The 26,036-nt window shown below is 34.9% G+C and overlaps 1 protein-coding gene across 2 annotated transcripts in view; it reads right to left on the reverse strand.

The window, feature by feature from the left end:
* The window catches only part of HGF (hepatocyte growth factor), a 98,559-nt gene that overhangs the window by 53,424 nt on the left and 19,099 nt on the right, over positions 1 to 26,036 (reverse strand). Inside the window, exons 3-7 of one of the 2 annotated variants that reach the window (XM_072653212.1) lie at positions 25,266 to 25,378; positions 21,923 to 22,037; positions 13,365 to 13,492; positions 6,785 to 6,905; positions 4,949 to 5,067 (exon numbers count right to left, since the gene is read on the reverse strand). In XM_072653212.1, coding sequence (XP_072509313.1) covers positions 4,949 to 5,067; positions 6,785 to 6,905; positions 13,365 to 13,492; positions 21,923 to 22,037; positions 25,266 to 25,378 — 596 coding nt within the window. Of the gene's footprint in view, positions 1 to 4,948; positions 5,068 to 6,784; positions 6,906 to 13,364; positions 13,508 to 21,922; positions 22,038 to 25,265; positions 25,379 to 26,036 lie in introns of both variants that reach the window. The other variant, XM_072653211.1, reaches the window with a different exon arrangement.

Raw genomic sequence — 26,036 nt, forward strand, 5'->3', positions numbered from 1 at the left:
ATGAAGATTATTGGCTGACCAGATTTTAACATGCATTTAGATGGACATGCTGTAGAACTTGTCCAATAATATATTTGTCTGGAATAAACAATACAAATGGTCAACAAAAAAACTGAGCACTAAGTTGAAAAGGAAGACTAGAGTAGGCATGACTGCCATTAGGAATTGCAGATTTTTTTTAATGAACCCCTTCTTTCCATGAAACAAAAGGCCATCTTTTCCATACTACCATTTTACTGGTGTTATTCAATGGCAACAAGACAGGGCAGCTCATTGCTTCTGAGGAACAACAAATAAACATATGCAAAGAGCAATAGAGAGATCAGTGGTAAGTGTGAGAAGGCTGCACAATATGACCAATGAAGACCTGTGCAAAACAGCAATAAAGGATGTCATCAAGTCATTGTATAATAGGAAGAGAAGATGAGATCATCACATGAGTGAGGGATGAAAGGTGGACCGAGTGCTCCATTGGTACGTGCAAAATATTGGGAGACACTTGGGAATCCCCACATAATGAAATTTTAGGAGAACACAGACAAGAGTTACACAGGATGAGAACAGGCATAAATAGGCTGTGGCTTGCTTTTTGTGTAGGAATTCCCAAATGGATGAGATCTCAGGACCATTTAAATAATAAATATTGTTGACTTTGAAGTTTCAGCTGAGTGATGAGGCTGAAACCACAGAGGGTGAGGACTGGGTGAAAGAAGTAGAGACAATGAGCATAGGCAGCACTCTCTCAAAAAAGAGGGAGAAATATAGGAGAGCAGCCCAAAGTGATAGCAAAGTCTCAGGTCTCCTTTATTTTAAGAATGGGGGAGACCTGGGCATGTTTGTAAGCAGCAGGGAAGGAGTCGGTAGATAAAGACTAAAAATTAGAAAAAATAAAAGGAAGTGATGGTAGTGGGTACAGTCTGCTGGAGAAGACAGGGATGGGATCCAGGGCACCTGTAGAGGAGTTAGTCTTACAAAGGAAAAGGGCTACCTCATTAGGAAATGGAGGAGAGAGTAAGTGATGTTGGTAGGACTTTTGGTTTGAAGAGAAAGAGAGACAAGGGAGCTCACAGAAAATAATTTTAATGTTCTCAAAAAAATAAAAGGGTGCTCAGCAGAGAGAAAATGGGGAAGCTTGCTGAGGGAAGTTAAGGTTTGGAATCACTTTTGTGGGAAGGGGAATAGGGAATCAATTAGGGGGAATAAAATTATTACCTTGCTACAATGAGTTCACAGTTAAAGTTAGATGACACAGATTTGTACTATACTGACTCAACTTAGTTATATGACTTTCTTCAGGATTTACTGGTAACATGAAAATATTAATCAAGGGATGTAGTTTGGCAAGTGATACATAGTGACAACACACAGGAGGAAAGGCTCCAAAGTAGTGGTAGAGTGGAGTTGAACTAGTTAACTGTAGAAATGAAACTGAGAAAGGAGGAAAGGGAAATTGGAGCATTAGTAGTAACAAACAGAAGTAGTAAGGAGGGGAGTCAGTTAACAGATGTGTATTATATACTTATAATGTACTAGGAATTATGCTAAGCATCTGGAAATATAAAGAAGAGCAAAAACACCATTCCTGCTCTCAAAAGACTCCTATTATAATGGAGGACACAATGTGCAAAACAAAATTGCACACAGAAAATATGTAAATACATACACAGACACACAAATATATATGCATATAGTGTAAATTAAAACTAATATTGGGGGAAAGGTATTAGTTGTAGGAACAGGAAAAGACTTCCTGCAGAAGGTAGGTTTGGAGGTTGAAATGAAGGCAAAGAATATTTTTTAGAAAAACTAAGATACAGGGAGAGAAGGAATCATAGGAAATTATGGTCATATAGAGGAATGTCAGGTTTGGTGTTTTGTTTTGTTTTGTTTTGTTTTTTTTACAGAAGTAGATGATTCCTTGTAATGGTGAGGTATAAGGTATGATGTACAAATAGGAGTTGGAATGGAGTAGTCATTGAATTGAGGAAATTGAGAAAACCAATAGATTAAGGTTCCTGGCAGATCACTGAGATGAATGTTGAAGTACCCTAGTAATAGGGTAGGAAAGGTGATAAAAAGAGTGATCCAGTTAATAAATTTATCATGAAAGAAGAGAGACTTACAATGGGTCATGTAGACAAAATCCTTTTTTTTCTGAAATAGGTTAAGAACTAAGGGAAATTTGTTCAATATAGATCAACTAGTGAATAGAACACCAGATCTAAAGTCAGGAAAACAAGTTTGTGAGTTCAAATCTGGCCTCAGACACTTATTAGCTGTGTTTCTCTGGGTAAGTCAGTTAACCCAGTTGGCCTCAGTTCCTCATTTGTAAAATAATCTGGAGAAGTAAATGGAAAACCAATCTATTATATTTGCCATGAAAACCCCAAATGGGATCACAAAGAGTTGGATATGACTAAAAGTAATTGACTGAACAACTTTTGGACAGCTAAGAGGCATAGGGGTAGCTAGGTGGCATAGAGGAGAATGCTGACCTGGAGTCAAAAAGGAATCATCTTTCTGTGTTCAAATCCAGCTTCAGACATTTACTAGCTGTGTGATCCTGGGCAAATCACTTAACCAACCTTGTCTGCCTCAGTTTCCTCATTTGTAAAATGAGCTGGAGAAGGAAATGGCAGACCATGCTAGTACCTTTGCCAAGAAAACCCCAAATGGGGTCATAGTCAGACACAACTGAAAACAACTCAACATATGGCAAAGGGAGGGGGAAAGTAGGGGAGGAAAGGGGAAAAATCTAAGATACATGGAAGTGATTGTAGAAAACTGAAAACAAATTAATTAATTTAAAAAGAAACTCAGCTTAGATCAGGAATCCCATAGTACCCAAAGAGTTAAAGGAGTTAGAATAAGACATGGGAGGGGAAGGGTTAAAGTGGATGAAGCTTAAGAGGTGGGGGTTCAGGATCATTAAATCTTAGCTTCCCCCTAACTCCAGTAACACCTCTATATAGGTATTGTGTGTGAGTGTGTATTCACATTTATGTCCACATTGCCTAACATTTTTTTGGAGGAGTGTCAGAATACATAGAGGGAAGTGTCTAGATCTGTGCTTTCATCCACATTGGAATCTCCATGATATGGAAACTCCCTCCACTAATGGAGATAAGCAACTCATCTGTGAATAATCATCTTAAAGAATTAAAGGTCATGTCATTCTGGAGAGCATTCTGAAACTATGCCCAAAGGGTTACAAAAATATGCATACCCTTTGACCCAGCAATACAGCTTCTAGGGCTATGTCCCAAAGAGATTACAAAAATGGGAAAAGGACCCACATGTGAAAAAAAAATATTTATAGCAGCTCTTTTTTTTGTGGTGGTGAAGAACTGGAAATCAAAGGGATGCCCATCAGTTGAGGAATGGCTGAAAAGTTGTGGTATATAAATGTAATGGAATGCTATTGTGCTATAAGAAATGATGAACAGACAGGCTTTGGAAAAACCTGAAGAGACTCATATGAACAGATGCTGAGTGAAATGAGCAGAACCAGGAGAACATGATACACAGTAATAGCCACAGTATGCAAGGACTGTTTTTGATGGACTTAGCCTTTTTCAACAATGCAAGGACCGAAAACATTTCCAAAGAACTAATGATGAAAAATGCCATCCACATCCAGAGAAAGAGCTATGGAGTCAGAACACAGAATGAAGCAGACTGTTTTCTCTATTGTTATGTTTGACTTTGTTTAGTTTTTCTCATGGTTTCTCTCATTTGTTTTAATTCTTCTATGCAACATGATCAATGTGAAAATGTGTTTAATAGGAATGTATGTGTAGAGCCCATATAAGATTGCATGCCATCTTAGCGTGGGAGCAGGAAGGAGGAAGAACATTTAAAATTTAGGGAAGTGATTGTTGAAAACTGAAAACAAATAAATTAATAAATTTTGGGGGAAAAGAATTAAAAGTTGTGACTTACAGCTATTATGTATCACAGTTAGAACTTGAACTCAAATATTCTCACTTTAAATTCTCACTATTTACTATAGAACACTGCCTCTCACCTTGTACAGAGCAGACATTTAATCTTTTAAAATTGGCAGAATTAATCAGAGAAAGCAGCACAGAGCCAAGAAATGTGATTTCAGGAAACATAAGAGAGTTTATTATAGGAATTGTCCCTACTAAAATTATCTTTTATTCTACTTGCCAGGACAGATAATACAACTCCTCTTTCCCCTAACCCTCCCAACCTTAAGGACATAAAATTTTATTTAAGGCTTTCTGTTTCCAGTGCTTATCACAGTACTTTGCTCACAGTAAATACTTAATGAATGCTTTTAAAAAAAAGTTGAATTGAGTCATGAAATTGCCTGGTTGAAGACTTATGTGAAGGCAAGAGGCTACTGAAGGAGAGGAGCAGAAAGGTAAGTTGAACTGGAATTGTGTGGTGCAAACTGTATATGAAAGCAGACAGCTAGACAGGGATTAGCTAGTGGTGCACTGAAGGTGTTAGAAGTTTCTATTATGCTTATTATCCTTAATTCCTATATGTGTCATTCATCAAGAGAGAGCTCAAGGTACATTGGCAGCACATGGATTCTCTCTGGGGAGAAAATGTTCTGTAACCGAAAGACTGCAGGACCAGAAGTAGAAAAACAGAGGTCTCAGTTTTCACTTTTTCTTTGACTCTGAGACCTTGAACATGTCTGTTAACCTCAATTTCTCTCCATATGTTCATCCACTTGATACAACAAAGAACATTACCTTGCTTATGAAATTACAGGTAAAAAGTACTTTGAAATGAACGACACTACCTGCATGTGAAAGAATGAATACTATAATCAAAACTTTTTTTTTAATTAAAAAAACAGTAAAATTCAAAGAATGGGTGGAATGAGCTATTAACCTATCTTGTGGATAATTGTCCACTTAGACCTAGCCCTCAAGAGGAAAAGGAAGCAATAAATTTGTCTCTAACTCACCACATGTTTTAATTGCACAGTACTCCCAAGGGGTGTCAGGGTCAAGAGTATAGCACCATGGCCTCGGCTTGCCATCAGGATTGCGGCAATAATTATCATCAAAGCCCTTGTCAGGATATCTGCAAACCACACCAAGAAAAGTGTCATGTAAATCTGCCTGGAAACACCACCCAGCCCTCTGTTCAAGGAGTGCTTTTCAACTAAGCACAGATCCCGTGAATCAAGAAACGGGAGTTTCACTGGGGTTGTACATTATTAGAATTTGCTACCTATCAACCATGAGGTTGACATTCACATGCTATTGTGTGGGGGGCACCAGATAGGGTTAACTCTGCTAATTATTTAAGGCTTTTCTGGTGGCCCAGAATCAAAAATCCCTGTCTCATAGAACCCAATTAAAAATGGATTATATAAACATGACCTGCCATAGAGCGCTCTTTAAGAAAACTGGTCCTTTTGTAGGATATCTAAGTTTAAATTGAAAATTATGTTTCAATAGTTCCATGATTAATGACAGCTTTGTTCTGATAATAGAGCATTTCTAGGTCATGTCCTCATCCTCACAGTAGTAAAAAAGCAAATACTTATGTATTGCTTTCTTCTACATGAAACTTATCAGAGTCTGAAATCGTTGCTTGATTTTCATTGTTACCATATTCCCTGTGGCATTACCTAAAAGAGAGGTGCTATTTTTTAAAGTAAGGGTTTAAACAGAAAAGGTCCAAACAAATGTCTTAGTAAATGCCAAACAAAAGGGGGGAAATGAAGTTTCCTTGTAATTATTTGTATGTATTTTTGTTCATATATTTAAAATTAAAGAAACTTACTAAAAAGAACCATAAAATTTCAAGGTAAAGTAAAATGGACAATGGAGATAATATCAAAATAATTCAGACCCAAACTGCATCTTGGAGAAAGAAAAAATTGGGAGTTTCGATGCATCTTCACTGTACAATTTCCATATAAACATCAGCCTGGCTAATTCATCAGAACAACCCTGTGCTTTAGGCTTGTATTTGTTTTAAATCTCCACTTCTCATCAGATATATATATATATATATATATATATATATATATATATATATATATATATATATATATCCTGAAAAGAGGTATATCCTGAATCAGAAAAGGCTCATGTCACTGAAAAAGAAAGAATCTTATTTCATGGGATTATAGATTTACAGTTTGAAGGGACTTTAGAAATAATCTGTACCCTTCATTTTACAGATAAGGAAACCAAACCCCAAAAGAATGTAACATGCCCAAGATCACGTAGGTAATAAGTTGCAAAACAGATTTAACCTCAATTCCTCTGACTCTAAATCCAGCACTCCTTTCACTATACAACACTGTTCTAGATAGGCATACAGGCCAATATTAGCAGTAATAGCCAATTTAAATTCTCTGCTCCTGTAGTTCAGACCTGCAGGACTGTTAATGAATCTTCCTCTTGTACACCTCCCCCTTCCACCAAGATATGAAGAGTTGTGGAAGTGAGTCATATAAATGTTCTACCATACCCTGTCAGTTACTATTGTCCCCAGAACTATCCTGATGGTGAGAATTCCAACCACTGGGGGCTTGCGTTAGTGCCAGATGGAGCTATAACTCTGTAATTATGTCCTCATCATGAACTCTTTTTCCCAGCACTCTGATGGTCCTGAGAACTGTGTCAAAAGTATCATACATATTAAGGGGAGATTTCTGACTCTGTGTTTATTGGTCTACTGGCACAAGCAATATCATTCCCAAAGTGAAAATGTCAAAGGGCTTGAAAGATGATATAAGAACTTTCAAAAGTAGAGCCAACATGGAATCAGGAGACATCTTTACCTCTCTGGCAAGAATTTGTGTCGGTGTGGTGTCTGATGATCCCAGCGCTGACATATCTTGCCTGATTCAGTATGATCCATGGGACCTCGATAACTTTCCCCATTGCAAGTCATACATTCAACTACCAAAAGAAAAGTAAATATTAGCATATTGATAGCCTAAGACATCACAAAAAAGGACACCATTGTTGTATTAAAACATCAGTCTTTTCAACCATGAAATTTTTTAAAATGAGACTTTAATACAGTATTCTAGCTTAGGATGTTATAAAATTCTTTTTTTAAATGTTAGCATAAAAATGTCCTTTCAGTCAGCTTCAGAATGGTGTAACCATAGATGGTACATTGTGAAATCAAATTTAAAACATATTTAGGATGGTGTCAGGTTACCCTGAATGTGAAGCTATCTAAGATTTGACTCTTTCAACCAGATCAAGAACAAAATGAGAACTTAATCACCATGTAAAAAGTGTCTAGAAGACCAAGAATTTAAGCCTCTTCCAGGGCTACTTTCCCCCCAGAAGTCCTAAAAACCAATTTAAAACAAATTTTTTTTGTACTTTCTCAGTTATTGACAGAGTGTGTTATTCACCCTATAATGATCCAATAGGTTATAATAAAATAAAAACTAGATCCCTAAAGTAGAAGTCATAGGAAGGTAACTAACCAGTCTAGGAAGTCAGAATACTGTCTTATATCAGAAAATATGCATCATGCAATGGACATATTTTTTAAGCACCCCATTGATCCACAGACTCTGTTAATACCAATGTGGACCAAAATAGAATTTCTCTGAAATTTGTTTTGTATGTAGATATTGTAGTTAATTGTTATTACAAAAATCACATAATACAAACTGCTCTATGTTTAATTCATTGTACTTTCACCTCCTAAAATGTATAAACTGAATCTGTGAGCTAGCCAGTCATCTATCAAGCACTTGCTGTGTGTCAAAAATTGTGCTAGGTCAGGGGTGAGGAACCTGAAGCCCTGAGACCACAAGTGGCCTTCTAAATTCTTAAGTGTAGCCTTTTGACTGAATCCAAATTTTACAGAACAATAAATTTGCTAGGTGCTGGCGATAAAAAACCAATGATGAAACAATCCCTATTCACAAAGAGCTTACCTAGCAAACTAATATGTCTGTTTTAGACAATGGAGTTGCCTTACAAATGTTATACTGAGAACTCTAAACCCTCTATATTCTGGTCGTCTGTCTTAACCTTTTCTTAACTGAATATGAGATCCTTCTAATGATTAAATGATGCTGTAATATACCATACATGCAGAAGAAAAACATCGGTGTTTAGCTTTCCTCAAAATTAGTTTTTAACCATTAAATTTGTTTGGAGTCTACTGCTATTATTTCAGACAAATTTGCTGTCTATTAATATTAGACTGGAGAGAAACTGACCATCTTCAAATTTAATCTGCCCCAGTGATAAACAAGCAAAACTCAAAGGTTAGATTCAGCAATATATGAGCTTCTGTTCATCATTTTATTATAATAGTGTTTCAGGTATAAACACATCAGCACTTTGTTTTCCCACTCAGTTCCTTTCTTTGTTGACTAATCTGCACACCAAGACAAAGCCTTGATTCAGTCTTTCCTTTACCCTGATACTAAGAAGCCCCAGCCTCTTCAATTCTGTAGGTACCTACTATGCAAATGAGGGAGGATAATAGCACACTGTTGAAGGCATTTGGATTGACCTAAGTCCTCTACATGGCTCATTTTCACAATGATATCCCTCAAATAGGTCAGGTGTCAACACATTTCAGTTTCACATGTGAATGGTTCACACAAATTATTTAGTTCCAATCTTTCTATACTTTGCTAGGTGTTTTTATTCAAAATCAAGTAAAATTCCCTTTGTTCCCCCCTTTTCTTAGAATAAAACTACAGAAAGTCCCATCATCTCACATAAGCAATATGTATATAATGCTCAAATATAAGGATCTTCTATATCTTTCTCCTACAGGCATAGCTTTTCTCTAATAATATTATTTAGCACAATAACAAGAACTGATGCTTACATTATCATTGTGAGAATTAAGTGAGATAATAAGTATAATGCACTTTGTAAACTAAAGCACTATAAGCATGCTGGCTATTACAATCAATTGCATTATTATTTATTGAACACGTGCTTTGTACTCAGTATTATAGTAAGTGTGTGAGAGATGGAGAAGAGGTATGGGGAAAAGGCACAAAAATAAATCTAGGCTCCTGTATTTATGGAACCTATAATTTAGTTGGAGGAGCAATATTTATGAACATAACAGGACATGATATGTGATTGTCCATCATAGTACTTTATGATTACATGCCAGAATATGTTATAAAGGTAAGTTCTGTGAGATAAAATGGGCAACTGAGATCAGGGAAGTCATAATGGAGGTAGGATTTAAGATGGACCATAGAATATGGACAGGAAGAGGGGAATCAGAAAAACAGGAGAAGCAGGGAAAGGAAGGAGAGGGCTGGGGAAAACAACATGATCAAAGATGCTGAGGGGAAAACACTCTAAGCAGAGGGAATGAGTCTGCTGAATGTACAGGTTTAACAGCTGAAGGTGCCAAGGGGACTATTGAGAGATGCAATTGATTGGGTCTGAGTGGCATTCAAAAACTACAAAGTCTTAAAAGTCAGCCTAAGCAATTTGGACATTATCCCTGAGATCTAAGATCTAACTGCAGACATACATATATGCCTATTTAGATTATGTCTGTTACACATAAACATAGACACACAATTGGAAAACTCAATTTTAAATTTAATCACTCACATCCTTCAGCATTTCTCTCCCCTCTCCCTTTCTAAATAGTGATAGGGGCTCTCTACTAAATACTTACCTGAGTCAAAAAAGAAGACTAGGAAAAAGAGAGGAAAAATGGCTTGATCTTATCCAAGGTGAATAGCTTGGATTATTTAGTTCTTTAGGAATCTCTTTCCCTAACCCATGTGTCTAGTCAGACACAGGAGGACCACCTTCAATAATGCAATGCATGGCAAGAAAATGAGAGAAGAATAAACTAAAGACCTATCTTCTCTCCCCCATTCCGAGTCTGCACATACTTTTCCAATATCGTGATCAATTTTGGCTGGAATGGTCTGGCCCAGGCAGCAAAAATCCTTTTCTGAAAGGACTTCCTGCTAAAGAATCCCAGCAGGTGGCAATAGTTCTATAACACTGAAAAGGATAAATATGGCCCTCTCACTTTGCTACTGGTCTGTTCCACTTATTTTAAAGGCATCGATAAAATCTTTATTATTTCTACAGCAGCAACAATGAATCCTTCACTTTCAAAGATCAAAATAAAATGTTGTACTCAGTCACATAAACAAGCCAAATAAAGTGTTCTGTTTTTAAGTAGCCTTCTTTTGGTAAAAAAAGACACGATCTAAATGATGGACATAAAGAGCAGAAAAAAATCTCATAAAGACTGATGCAACTTTAACATCTTTCTGATGGCATCAATAAACCAAAAATGAACAGATCTGTTTTGTGTTCCATGAGTTGTCCACTATAAAAACATAAATGATCTGTGTTTATACACTAAAGGAATGATTTGTAAATATTCTGTAACTGTGCATATGTTGTTTTTTAATCCCTCCACTAAGTTTTATTATATTGTTCTAGGAAAGAACATCTTCAGGTAAATAAAATCATTCTGATGTTTATTTGTATGAAGCTCATGTCAATTTCTCTCTTCACTTCTTTTGAGTTGTTAATATCATTTCACAAACTTCACACATAAACATAGAGTTAACTTATTTTTTCCTTTAATGGATGACCTAATTGAGTAGGGAACTTATACAATAAGGATTAGTAGGAATTCATTGATGGGGGACTTTAAGAATATTGTAGAGAACAACAGATAATTATAGAACTTCATTTGAAAAGACTTTTCAAAGATATGTGTTGTAATCATGCATGTGATTTTTTTTTTAGTCCTTAGTTATTTTCTAGATTGAGTTTTCTGTGTCAAATTTTGTCTGTTAAATAAAAGTAGTGTTTTCCTTACATCATGTATAACAGTTCTTAATGCTCTGAGAGTACATTTGTCATTTCGATTAATAGAACTTAATATGTGAAAGATTCAAATTTCAAAAAAAAGAATAATTGACATCTAATGTTAAATGCCTAGTTTATAACAGATTTCATTTAAATTTCAAACAACTTTTACTTGACTATTCATTAGTAGGTTAGTCACTACCATCTTGGAAGTTAAACTTGAAAAAGTTGTATCAAATCATTTGTCCCAGAAGAGTTTAAGTAGAACATGATGATTCATCATAACATGAAAGTCAGTTTGCGTATTAAAAAACTATACTATCAAAAAATAAACTTGGGCAGATCTTAATAAGCTGGAAAGGCTCCAAGTATGGTCCCAGGGACAGATTGCATCTGCTGTGGGGACCAGTCTTAATAAATTCCAAGATGTTCCTCACTAGAAATATGACATAGTAAAAATATTTTGGTGATGGTGGCCAACCCATGAAACATAAAAACAAATACAAACCTTATATTTTAATTGATGAATCAACTATCAGGCAAATTGCAGCATGAGCAATAGATATCATCGAATCGGTTCCATTTTATTTTATTTATAAAAATAACAATAATAGTAATGATATGCATGCCTGAGTAGAAGACTTTCACCACACATTCTACTTAAAAGGTTTTTTTTTTTTTAATTTGGAGGTTTTTTCCCCCAGTTGCTAAATAAATTCTATGTAATGTCTGTCTTTGAGTTTTTCCACAGAAATAAGTTAGAATATCCTTTTGTAATTTGAGCTGCATTACAGCCCTTTTAAAATGTGGTTTATTATAACATTAATTCAAATAAAACAGGTTCTTCAAGCCACAGGACATCTGTAAAAATAATCAGTCCAAACTCCCAAATATTCCATTGTATTTTCATTTCAAATCCAAATAGACTGACCATAAACTGTAGTGATATGGGGGTGGAATGGGGAGGGAAGTAGGGTCATCTCTTAGTCTTCCCTTTACTCATATTCCTAATTTTAAGCCTTCTTTTCTGAGCGAGTGGGAATGAATGCAAACCATTCAGAGACCAAAAGTTCATAGGCTAATAAGATAAAGGAAGCTGGAAAAGTGCTCTTTGCTTTCACTTCCCCTCTAACAGTCTATGTTAGTCAGTCAGTCAAGCAGCCAGCCAGTCAGTCATCTGACTGAAGTCAGTACATTTGGGGGACAGCTCAGAACTTTTCCACATAAACTGCAGCAACGGAGACCCTCTAAAAATAGGAACTTCTGTCCCATGTGTAAATTTACTTCAAATGCTTTGTTATACCCTTGTTCATACAAAACAGACTTGTTCATAGTTACCATAGACAAGTTTATTTTTTTTTTGAAGAAAACATGGAGAGTTATAATGAACAGAATGTGATATGGAATGGAAAGTGATAGTTTACAAAGCAAAAATGGAACTGGCTCTAGCACAAAGTTAAATTAACTTTAAATCAACGAACAATAAAAAAAAAATTACTCTATAACAATTATCCAACAATGATAGCAATGAAAATCAGCCTAATATCAAGTAAATTCTTGTGGAGGAAAGTTGTCAAACAAGGCCTTTGATTCACAGCAAACTAATGAAACATGTTGCTAGAAAACATGGGCACCATTCCAGTAAACCCCTGAGTACTTAAAAAAACAAACAAGCAAAAAACAAAAACCAAAATTGAATTCCTAATACAACGGAATTCGTGTTTTGGACGTATGATTTTTAAAATGTTGAATTTCTAACAAAATTCCCGGTTCCAGCTATTTTAACAGCCAGATTTACCTAAGTAAATAAAACCACAGACAATGCTGAAATGCTTATTCTTCCATCGTGTGAGTCATTGAGTTTTCCACTGCCATAGCATGGAAAATGCCCATTTCTGCTGCGGGAGGAGTTAAAAAATGGATTTAGGGTGCCTTCCATCGAGAAAGCTTGGGAACCACTACTGTCACCTCTCAGATAATATTCTGCGTTGTGCAGTGCTCCCCATATGTCCATGTCCTCCAAAGCACACAGAGTAAAAAGGCTTACATTGTCCCAATCCTATATTCTTCTCCGGTGTCTTCCGGGACAAAGCTTCCACAGAAGCAGCTGTCTGGTGAGTGGAATTGATACGTGACTAACAGGTCTACTCCCTAGCCTGGCCCTTGGGGAACTGTAAGGAAGGAGCCGAAGCGAGCAGGAGCGGTATGTGCACACGGGCGTAGCCCTGAACGAGAGAGCTCCTCCCTCTCCTGTCCTCCCCCTGAAGGGATTCCTGAAGCTACCTCAAGGCTCTCTCTGTGGGGTTTAACTCAGCCAGCTCCTATTGCCACCTGCAGGAGAGAACCACGTTCATTATTTGGCATTCGAACTAGAGCTACATTCCCTCCAGATTTAACCATCCTTTTAAAGATCCATCTCTAAATTCATCACGTATCCACAGGACTCCACTTCTAATGCCCATTTCCATCGATAATTTGATTAGTTACTATTAACAGGCACAAGGGTTAGACTTCCACATCAAAGGGAAAGCGTCCCACCATGCGTTAATGTTGTTCATTTACCTTCTGAACACTGAGGAATGTCACAGACTTCATGGCGTACCTCTGGATTGCTTGTGAAACACCAAGGTCCCCCTTCTTCCCCTCGAGGATTTCGACAGTAATTTTCCTGTAGGTCTTTCCCCCGATAGCTCGAAGGCAAAAAGCTAGTTTTAAAATGATAATCATTACAGTATAAGAGCATGCAAATCTTATTGTAAATGATGCTTTATTAGTCACTGGGTAGAGGGCTATTTCTTATTCACCCACCCAGATTTATTCATTTGAAGAGAAATATAACGTTTTTGCCCTGCCTCCTTTTGTTTTAATCAGATCAGAAAAAAGATGCTTAAACGTCATTCTTTCTTTTGCTACACTGGTGTCACATTGCAGCCATATGAAACTTTCATGATTTGAATTGTAAGCTCAGCAATATGACTAAAATATGTGTGTGTGTGTGTGAGAGAGACAGACAGACAGAGAGACAGAGACAGAGAAGAGAGAGAGAGAGAGAGAGAGAGAGAGAGAGAGAGAGAGAGAGAGAGAGAGAGAGAGAGAGAGAGAGAGAGAGAGAGAGAGAGAGAGAAGGAAAGTCGGAGGAAGGGGGAAGGGAGGGAGGAAGGAAGGGAGCAGCAATGCTTTAAATAATACTGACAGAAACCTAAATTCCACTCAGTGGGCTCAAGATAGAAGAACTGGATTTGCTGTTCCTGGGCTAAATCCAACTCATATTGTTGTTGTCTAATTCAGGGTTATGGTTCAGTCTTTTCAGTCCTGTCCAACTCTTTGTGATCCCATTTGGGGTTTTCTTGGCACAGATACTGGAGTGGTTTGCCATTTTCTTCTCCAGATCATTGTACAGATGAGGAACTGAGGTGAACAAGGTTAAGTGCCTTGCCCAAGGTCACACAGCTAATAAGTCTCTGAGACTAGATTTGAACTCAGGGGTTCTATACATTCTGCCAACTAGATGCCCTCTACTTACAGTAGAGCAACTAATGAGAGATGGCTTTAGTTGACCTTCTTTATATTCCTCATAAGCTAGAATACCACTATGGTGATGTTTTGATTTGGTTTTAAGATTTTCTGCAGCTCTCTCTGCTTTGTGGTGAAGCACAGAAGGAGAAAAAGTTATGTGGATGGGATTCCAATCTCATAGATGTGTGATATACCTATGATCTGTAGCATACGTGTGAAGCTCTTTCAAGTATTTTCCCTTTAATAATTTTCCTGATAGTTAATATCTGCTTCTACTTTGAAACAGATTCTACTTGAAAAATTGGTTCTTCCTTCTACCTTGATTAATAGATTAACTGGGTTTAGTGAAAAATATAATTTACATTCAATTTCTGTAACAAATAACTCAGTCCTATAGTTCTTTGATACAGATTACCTTCCTTTAAAGAGAACTCAGCTCCTTTCCAACTACAAATTTTTAAAAATATCTAGTATTGAAAATTATTGTTAGTGATTTAAGAAATTTTTTAAGGGTAATTTCAATTATACCTGGTTTTTAGTTTATTTTCAACTCTGAAACCTCACTCCCATAATATGTGGTTATGTTGTTTTTTTCAAAAAAAATTTCAAGTATTATGTAACTCACTTTTAAATGGATTTCCCATAAAAGGAAACAACTATAATTTACCAATCTGATACTTCCAATGTTAAGCAGATTTTAATTTATACATTAAAAACCTCCTACTGAAATTTTTCAAATCATCCAATGATCCTTAAAAAGGATCTGGAATAGAATATTAAAAATGAAATAGACAAAGGGAAATGCCAAGTTATTGATTCATAATTCACACACATCCATATGTACATACTATGTATACACACAAATATGTATGCATGTATGCATGTATATGTGTGTATATGTGGATGTGTGTGTATATGTGTGCATCCTCTCCCCATGCACGCATATCCATTCACAATTAGAGAGTGTTTTTTGTTTGTTTGTTTGTTTTCCTTTTCTGAGAGGAAAAAAAGTAGAAGAATTAATGAGATTACAGTTTGGGGAGGAGAAAAGAGGGTAGGAGAGGGGCAACAGAGAAAGAGAGAAAAAGAGGGAGAGTAAAGGAGAAAGACGGAAAGGGAGAGGGAAGACAAGAGAGTGAGAGCAAGAGCAAGAGAGAGAAACAAAAGGAGACAGCAAGAAACCTCAGGGAAATTTTTGTGGCCAAAACTGTACAGCCAGGGAATTCTAAAATTCCATTTTGGTTATCCTTGGGAAGCATTTTCAAAACACAAACTAATATGTATGACAAATAGGTATTTTTGGATTTCTTTTCAAATTAGTTTTTTTTTTTTTACTATGCTAGAACCGAGAATACATAAAAAAACATTCACAGAATGTATTAACCAGTGCAATAAGGAAGTATAACCATATTATTAAAGTTCAATATATCTTTATCTAATAATGATTGCTTCTATCAATGTTGTTTTATGAAAATGAGATGTTTCTTTGAGATAAAACCTAGGAACCTGTTTCCTCCTAATGAAAAAAATTTAAATCACCTGACATTCTTTAGTTCTTTGCCCACTCAAAACTGAGGTCATCATTCTTTCCTCTATTGTGAAACCCATGACAATATCATTACCTCATTTACTAAATGACCTTTTATAATGTGAAAGTTTGCATCAGAGCATGAAACAGGTCATCAATAAAATTTGTGTCTTCAGAAACTGAGTCAAACTATATATATGAACTATGCCATTCATTCCAACACTTATTTGTTCAACTATGTAGGAAATCTTTTTTAAAAATACATATACAAAATATCTTTATACAAGATTTCACAGCATTATATCTTTATTTTAAATATGTAAAAACAAAAAAAGCAATGTTAATGTAAATTTAGTGAACTATTGTGCTACATTTATTAGAAAGTTTGAGTCCAAGACATAGATATACACTTTTAATTTATGTCACATGATACTTAATGGAGTGCATACATACACACATACATACATATCTAAAAGATGTACACACATACATACATATATGTATTTGTATGTATATATGCACACACACATATAACCTTTAACCTTTTTTAGTTTGGGTTTCCTCATTGGTAAAATGAAGGATTAAGTGTTCTAAATCCATGTTCCTATACATCTCACAAGGCTGTTGAGAGGAAAGTACTTTGTAATTCTTTAAGCATTTAAAAGCATGTGAACTATTACTCTTCTTTTAAAATTTAATAATAATGCCTATTTCATTCACATAGGTAATTCCAAATGAGGAAACTGCCTCTACCAATGAAACCAGGTATACATGGAAGCTACTTTAGTGAATAGATTGGTGGACATGGGGTCAGGAATACCTGAGTTTGGATGATGTGTTGGGTACTTACTAGCTATGTGACCCTGAATAAGTCACTTTATCTTCGCTCAGCTTTAGTTTCTTCATCTGTAAAATGCGAATAATGATAACTCCTACTTCATAGGGTTGTTGTGATGATCAATTGAGATATGAAAAATACTTGGTAAACCCTAAAACCTTATATAAATGCTAATTACCATTATTATTGTTATTATAATATATTATTGGCTGTAAACATGTGTGTACTTCATAATTATATATGTGCATATATCCATCTCTACGTATGTATTTATGTGTATAAACATACATGTACATATATATGTTATCATGTGCAGTGATATATATTACTGGACTTTTGTAAAACACATACATGTAGGGTCATAAAACTAGTTATAAGAGACCCAAAAGCTCCCTTACTTTACCCATTACATAATGGAAAAAAAATCCCCTTCAAAAGGCTGACTCAGAATATTTAAAACATAGTCACTTCTTTAGGTTAAATAGACTTTCAGACTTTCCTCACAGCTTCTATTTTCCAAGAATTATTTCCTTTTTGCATTCTAAATTCTCTCCCTCATTTTTAGTTAATGGAATTCATAGTTTATCATAGGGTTCTTAGGCTCCAGCAAATTTCATACTATGATAAAAGATAATTCACAGTTCTTATATGCTATACTTCTGAATTTTAGAGGGGGGTGGAATGAAAAGAGAGATGGGGATTGAACCTTTGATTTCACTGATTTGATTTCACTGTTATAAAGAACGGCGAATGAGCAGATACCTTCCACCAGTCCAGGTTGGCATCTTCTTTGTGATTTAAAGTCTTAAGGAGCTACCTACAGCCCAGTTGTGACTTGATAGAGTCACGCTGCTATTATGTCAGAGGTAAAACTTGAATTCATGTCTTCCTGGCCCCAAGTCAGGCTCTTTGTCCACTATGTTACATTGTATCTTACCCTAGTAAGTTTCTTGTTACCAAGGTGAGAAAACAATTTCACAGTTTCTATGTATTTTGAATCTTCATTTGATTTGTTTTATTTTGTTTTTCCATTTTCTTTATGCCTAAAAGTTTATTCTATCACCTTCAATTATTTTAGGCTATTCTTTTAACAGAAGTCAGGAATTTTCCCATTTTATGATTGTGCTTTACTGAACTTTAACCATACATATGTCATTCTGACCTTTCTTCCAAGTTTTAATTATGACAGTAGCCTCCACATTTATTGATATAACTATACACACACATATTTATAATATACATATATATGAATATTATCAGTGAAGAAAAGGCACAATTACTTCTCATGCAGACTGCATTCTAAAATGGATATAATAGTATGGGTCTCTAAAAAGCAGGGCAACAACAAATAATTTGGCAATAGTGGCTTATAGGTAGGTATACTTCCTTTTAGATAGAAGCTATGCTTTCAAGAAGTAATGTATCAGCATTTTTACTTTAAATGCCTTTGTAGGGCTTTTCATTTTAAGAAATGCAAGGTGTACCAAAAGTCCTAAAGCTTTAAGTTTTGGCAGATTAAAAATGCACTAAGACTTTTGGAACCCATATATTGTTGTGATTTTTTCCTGTAAATGATGGATCATACCCACCTTTGATATGGCAATCAACTATACAGATAAGAGCAATGGACTGACTACAGGGTTCTAGCCCTGTTTCCTCTGCTGCTAACTTGTAACATGTAGGCACATCACCTTATATTTCTGAGCTCCAGTTTCCTTCTGAGTAAAATTGTAGTGTTAGCCTACTCTATGAGATCATATCCAGCACGGTGATTCTGTGCTCCAGGTTTGCTTAAAGCAAGGTACTTCTCATCAAATGCTGAATAGAAGCAAATAAATAAAGAAGCATTTTAAGAGCCTTTTTGTTCCATCTCATCATATCCCACCCCATGTATGATTTGGAGGGAAAGATGGGAGAGTTGTATTTAGTGAAAAAAAGAAATAGAACAAATTCTCCTGGATGTAGAAAATGGGGAAATGAAAATTTAGCTCATTAGTATATAGTAGATTTGCAGTTTCATATGCAATCTTTTTTATTGCACTCTGTTATAGAAATGCTTTTTTTTATTTCATGAATTAAAAATAAAATTTAAAAAAATACTGTATCAAAAGTTTTCCAGGAAACCAAGATCAAAAGGTTATCTTTTATTTCCCCTTGTGTATTTCTGGTGCATCTGTCTTCAAGGCTGCTTAGCAGTTTGGTTGATAGAGCACTGAATCTAGAGTCAGGAAGACCTGAGTTCAAATCCTATTTCAGTTACAATAGTTGTATGCACCTGGTCAAATCACTTAATGTCTAACAGTTCCTAACTCCCAAGACTGTTGTGAAAATAAAATGAGATAAAATGTGTACTGGATTTTGCAAAACTTATATTGTTATATGAATTCTAGCTATGATGATGAGGATGAGGATGATGATGCCTGAGTAAGATCAAGCTAAATCAAGTTATTTATTAAGCACTATTATGTTTCAGCCACTGTAGTAAGTGGTGGTATTTGTACTCTCTATGCTTAACCTGAGGCGAAACTTCAGAGTTGCCTTTTGGTTTTTTTTCTGGTTTTGGTCATGTTGTAGACAGCTCAGTGGAATACTGTATTGTTGAGCCTGGAGTCAGGAAAACCTAAATTCAAATGTGGCTTCAGACACTGAGCAAAGTCATTTAAACCGTTTGCCTCAGTTTCCTCAACTGTAAAATGGAGATAATAACAGCATGTACTTCACAGGGTTGTTGTGAGGATCAAATCAGATAATTGTAAAGTGCTTAGCACAATGCTGGACACAAAGTAGGTGCTGTGTAAATCCTTGTTTGGTCTCCTTCCCCACTATGTTGTGGTCAATTTGTTCACATAATGAAGTTCTGAACATAGGATGAAGGCTAACTGGTTCTGGTGTTGTCTTCTATATATTCATTTGTTTGCTCATTCATTCATTATATATTCATAGAGCATTTCCTATGTGTGAGGCTTCTGCTATGGACTATAGCATACTGGCTTCTCTACTCCTGCTCATGGAGTCACAGGGGCACAGATTTTGACCTAGAGAGGACCTTCACCTTATATAGTCCATACCCCTTATTTTACATATAAGGAAAATGAGGCAGAGTTGAAGAGACTGATTAAGACTAGAGATGGGATCCTCTAATTCTGATCCTATGAAGGCTTTTAAGGGGATGGGGGGACTGGAAAAGTATATGAAATAGAGTCCTCAAATTTATTTTTAAATTTAACTGAAACCTTCAAAATGCTAGCCTTAATTGTCTTCCCTGAGTATCTTATGTGTATGCAAAAAAAAAAATGCATGATTTTTATACATTCATTTACCTCATTAATGAAAATGTTGAACAGCAAGTAAAGAAACTAGACCTATATTCCCAGGTCACCTGATTTTTCTAGTTTATCTTTCCTATTCATTTTACCATCTTTCATCATGATGCCATTAAGTCTATTTATAAAGTATTTCAATTCAAGGAGTCAACACATTACTTCAGCGAAGGACATATTTCTTACTCCATCACCCCTGAAGTATGTTCCAAGAATCAAGAACTTCACTTTAAAGTGTTTGTATATACCACTTTCTAAAAGGACAACTAGTAGTTTCTTACTAAAATAGTGTAAGCATGGAGAGCTGGCAAAAACTAAATATGAAAGTCTCTCCATAGTAAAACTTTCTATCACAATGAAAAGTTAGTTGATAAAGCAGCAGATCCCCTTTAGTACTGTGATGCCTCACCCCATCACAGAATATTGGGGTTGAAATAAGACCTCTGTGGGGTCCAATGCACATCCTGGCACTGTAGAAGGATCAGTTTCAAGTGTTATTCCTTTGTTCATGGAAAACTTACATCATTTTCTATAAGGGCAGAATCTAAGTGTCATTTTATCCTCCTAATGCAGGTCATGAAACCAAGCTAATCTTTGATAGAAGACAAAGCCAAATTATTTTCTCTTTATTTTAATTCAAGGACAGCATTATGTTCTAGGGAAAACCGAATGTCATTTTGACTTTAAAATGACTTATTTAGAAAAGCTGTTATAGATCTCTGGTATTGAAATGTTTACAGCTGATTAACTCAATTGTATAAAGTACTATGTTAACGAGAACAAGGTCATGAGTACCATTCTTGTGTAGGTCATCAATTACCTTTGCTTTTTTCTGTAGTCAGAGCCTCTACTCCTAAGCCAAGTTAAATGTTTTGCAAATATAGGCCAGTGAGTATAACATAGTATGAAAGTGTGGGTGGATTAATGCAAATTTATTACCACTACTGGAGGTAGAGGAAAGGGACTTGGATAGACCATTAATATTGACATTTTTTATTGACCAAGCATTGATGGCATTTTATATTGAAATAAGTCTGATTCTTAAATTCCATTATATTTCAGGGAAATAAACTAGTTGCTCATTCAGTTAAATTAATATCTGAGATTAATCTTGGAAAATAATGTGATTTCCTCTCCAAAACTTGGGAATTATTTATTTAAAAGTTACTAGGGACATGTTTCTTATCCTTTAACCACATCATCCAATAAATGTGACTTTAATTCCCACACAACTTTAAATGGAAGGTACTGGAGAGCATAATCCTCAAAAATTAATAAATAGTATTTGCACCAAGAGAGAGATTTTTCCTCCTTACATCTGATGGTAGCCATGACTGAAGAGAGCATCAACAAGGAAACAGCAGATACAGGAATACACTCGTTAGACTCCCTGAATCTCTCTGAATCCAAACTTGTCTCCTATTACTCTTTCTGTTCCAAAAAAGACTTTCACAGATAGAAAGTTTTCGCATGCTTTGGAGTCAGTGGGCCACAGGCACAACCAGAAAAGGGACTTAGTAGAGAAGTAGTTTCAGCTAACTCTCCAAGGTATATATACATTGTACCATGTCCTCATGAGTTCATAGGGATAACTTGTATCACTTATCTATATTTCATAATATATGCAGTCTTAAAGAATCAATATCTATGTGAATAGAAGTAATTATAAAGTAACAGAAGACCAATGAAATTTTTACAGTAAATCTCTAGGGATAAATTGACTTATACTTCATCAAATAGCCCACATTTGCTATGTGCACACACATACACACATACACACACATATAAAAGCTGATTCAATGTATTTTATTGAATGATTTACATTATGATAGAAGTATTCTAAAATCTGATTAAATAGCTTATTGCCTTAAATTAATATTTTAATGTCTAGATTATTATTTCTTCGTACTATTCTTACCCGTGTTCATGTGGTATCATCGAATTCCATGGCTGGCATTTGATACCACTCTTAGTTATAGATATGGTTCCCTTGTAGCTTCCCCCTTTACCAATGATACAGTTTCTAATGTAGTCTATTGGAAGAAAGCAGAGAAAATATTAAAAGCAGGTGAGACATATGCTTTACTTTTTAAAGATGGAAATAAAAACTCCATTCAAACCTGTAAGTAATTAGCTCAGCCTTACACTTTATTTCAGTTAACAGAAAGAGGTTCTAATATAAGGATTCCACAAAAGCATTCAGAACATTTACTACCTAGAAACTTCAGAGGGTTATTAAAAAAGTAATTATATTGGTTAAACATTTGAAAAATTGATGTTAAAATTAACAAAGTAACAACAGAGCCTCTTAGAGAAATGAATGTGTCATTTGTCAATGTTTTATTTTTATCTAAATTGTTTTATAAATGTTGAGTTGAGATTTTCCCTGGGCTTATGTGGGTTTTACTTGCCAAATTAAAGCTAGTATAGCCCAAATTCATTATGTATATGTGTGTGTGTTTAGACCACCAATCTCATTTTCTGTTAAATGTGTAAGATAATGATGTTAAATTCAAATAGAAACAGGGCCCACTAAACCTTACCAAAGATGTGACTCCCAAGCAGACCACATATTGACTTAGAAAACCACATATTAACATTAAATATTTATTTTTATTTATTTTGTTAAATATTTCCCATTTGGAGCATGTTTTAACACTTCTAGTGTGAGATATTTATTCTTCCTACCTCATAGGCACAATATATACAAAAAACACTCTATAACCATAGAGTACTTTGTAAACATAAATTCAGCATCATTATCACTGAGCATCTAGCCAGTGACCAGGCAAATAATTGAAGTGGATACATAATTGACATACACAAATCCATGTGCCTAAAATATAACAGTTCAATGCCCTAACAGACTTTATTAAATAAACATATCTTTAAAGCTCCATTTTAAAAATGAATGTATGCTATTTGTAGTCATTAATAAAAGCTAAAAGTAATCTACTTTTATAAACTATAGCTCTGATGATATCAAACAATATGAAATATTATTGATATAATTACTTTTCTTTGGCTATTTAACATTAAATTATATTCCAGACAAAGCATCTTGTTAATATTCTCTACAATTTGTTCAGATTATCAAAATTGACAAAATATGGAATATTTTTTACTGGATTTTACTTTTAAGTTTATTTAAGGATGCAGTTAAGAAAAGCTTCTTTTTTTGTTTTTTACTGTAGATAGAATGTTCTCATTTCCTTCAAGTCTCTATCAAAGGTATAGCAAAGTTATATTGTTACTTCAATAGTCAATTCAACTGAAATTGATGATCCATAAAAATACTAATTCAAAATAGAGAAATTAAAAATAACATAAGTAACTTTTTAAAACTTCATGATTTGCATATATATAATAAGGTACCTTTGTGGTGGTATTAGAAAATATGACTAACATCAACATTATACAACTTTTTAAAAATCACATGTAATTATGTTTCAGGGATATAATTTGGCCCATTTGAATCTGCTTAATAATGAATCATGTTACGATAGTATTTAATACTTCTTTATTAGACTTAACCAAACCATTTTAAAATTTAAAAATGAATTCCATATATACTGGCTTTCTATTATTTGGTGCATTTCGAACTTTTCACAAGAAAAAAAGAGCTTTCCTAAAATTTCTGACATCTTTTTCCAGGAGCTGAAATACTGTTCATTTTACTAATGAGTCAGTGAGGGGTACATTCTGCTTCTGCTCTGTGAGGTGTCTACTTGGTGTGGCCAGGGCATGCCAGATGAAAAAAAAATAATTCTGTGGTTTAAGGAGAGATTGCTAGTTTCACTGTCTTTTGAGAAGTTTCTTCAGATACTTAACACCTATTCCTGTATGTATTTGACCAAACCAAAAGTCTATCATGTCAGAATTAGTATAGAACCAATGGTCATCATGTAAAGCACCATTGTATTACTTCTGAATAGATTAGCCACAGCAAAGCTGCTGTCTCCAATTCTGCTATGTGAGGTCAGTGACGTTTTTCCCTAGGATGTACAGATTTACAGTGAATCTTCACAATACTAAGTAAAGAACTCAAAGGTAGTGATTTGATTGGCTCTTTATATATGCTAAATTGGACACAAAATATCATTTTAGAAGAAAATTAACGGAACATTTTATTCCTAAGCTACTATTTTAAACATAAATTAGTTTTTAATTTCCCTGCTCAATTTTATCTAATTACCTGAAGAAATCATAATCTCCACCTGAATCTTTCTTATGTAGAAAGGATTTAATCAGAGTAATTTTGAAATTGGGTAGCCAAGTTACAATTACTGCCAACACTGTTTCATGGAATTTACAATTTAATTTGTTTGAAATAATAATCACAATTTTATTTTATGATTTATATGGCACTTTTGTATACATTATCTCACTTAATCTTCAGAACACTGCAAAACAAGCAGAATAGGTGTCACTGTGCCCATTTTGTAGAAAATAACTGAAACGTATAGACTTTAATGGGCATTTTGGCAGTACATACAAAATTATTTGAAGAACAAGTCATAATTCCCCTCAGGAGAACAATCAGGCACTCTCTCCAACCAAAAATGCCCTAACTGAAATGGTTATGAATATTTTTAGTATCTCTTAATTTATTGTTGAGTCATTTTTCAATCATGTCCAACTCTTCATGACCCCATTTGGGGTTTTCTTGGCAAAGATACTGAAATAGTTTACCATTTCCTTCTCCAGCTCATTTTACAGAAGACTAACTGAGGCATACACAGAGTTAAAAGATTTGCCCAGGGTCACACAGGTAGTAAGTGTCTGAGGCTGAATTTGAACTCAGGAAGATGAGTATTCCTGACTCCTGGCCTGACACTCTATCCACTGGGCCATCTAGCTGCCCCTCTTAATTATTTAACTTCCTGCATAATGAATTGAATCAGCTGTGAAGAATCAATTTTTATTTGGGGAGGGGGGAAATACTAATGAAGTATTGATTTGTTGTAAATATAAAACCATAGCCTTAGTAATTTTCATAAGGAAATTTTAAATCTAACTGTTGCCCTTCTGAGAGGCAGGTGGGACACAGCAGAAGGTACACTGGACAGGGAATCAGAACACCTGACTGCAGCTCTCCCACTAACAAATGAGCAGTGAGGACTCAGACACATCTCATGACCTGTCTGGACAGGTTTTCTCATCATCTGTAAAATGATGACATTAGACTAGGTATCTTTCAGATCAATTAAAGTTCAAAAAGTTGTGATTTTTGGAATAAAATTTAAGGAGAATCTAGTTACCTTTGTTTTCATAAAGATCAAATTCATGGTCATGCTTCTTTCTCACTCCATTTGACATGCTATTGAAAGGGAACCAATGACATCGTTTTTTTGCTTTATCAAAAGCAAAGGCCCTGAAAAAAATATCTGAATGAAAAAAAGGAATACCACTTTTTATATAGCTTTTATTATACACGGTATACCAAGGAGAAAAATTTGACAGTAAATACATGATTACATAGGCACAAAAGAAACTCAAATGACATTCAAACCATCTCATGTGATCTTTACAATAGAGAATAAAATTAACTTTCTGTGGTCTTTGCTTAAAATACCAGTTTTTGTGCTCATGCATTTTCACTTTTAATTTTACAAAAATGAGAACTTTAAGATATTTTATGAAAGCACCTATCCAGTCTTGTTCACTTTCTAAAATCACTTTTTTTTCAGTAAGAGATCTCAACTAATGGAAATTTCATGTTTTTAATATGAGAGAAGAATGATCACTTGCAGTGTACCCAATATTATAAAGGCTCAACAGAAAAAAAAAATTAAAGAAAATGCTAGTGAAAAACATTAAAATGTTCGTGTAGTCACTTATTCTAGAAGTATAAGTGAGATTTTGTTCACTATCATTCCTCCAAGAAACCTCTACCACCCTAAGTACAAACAGAGCTATAAACACAAACATCATTAAAATACACTTAAATGTTTTATTTACCTTGATCATGTGTAGACATTAATATTCCTTAGGTTAGCCTAATTGGAAAATTGATTATTTTTCCCTTTTGA

This window comes from Notamacropus eugenii, chromosome 3 (genome assembly GCF_028372415.1).
Source record: "Notamacropus eugenii isolate mMacEug1 chromosome 3, mMacEug1.pri_v2, whole genome shotgun sequence".
Lineage (NCBI taxonomy): Eukaryota > Metazoa > Chordata > Mammalia > Diprotodontia > Macropodidae > Notamacropus > Notamacropus eugenii.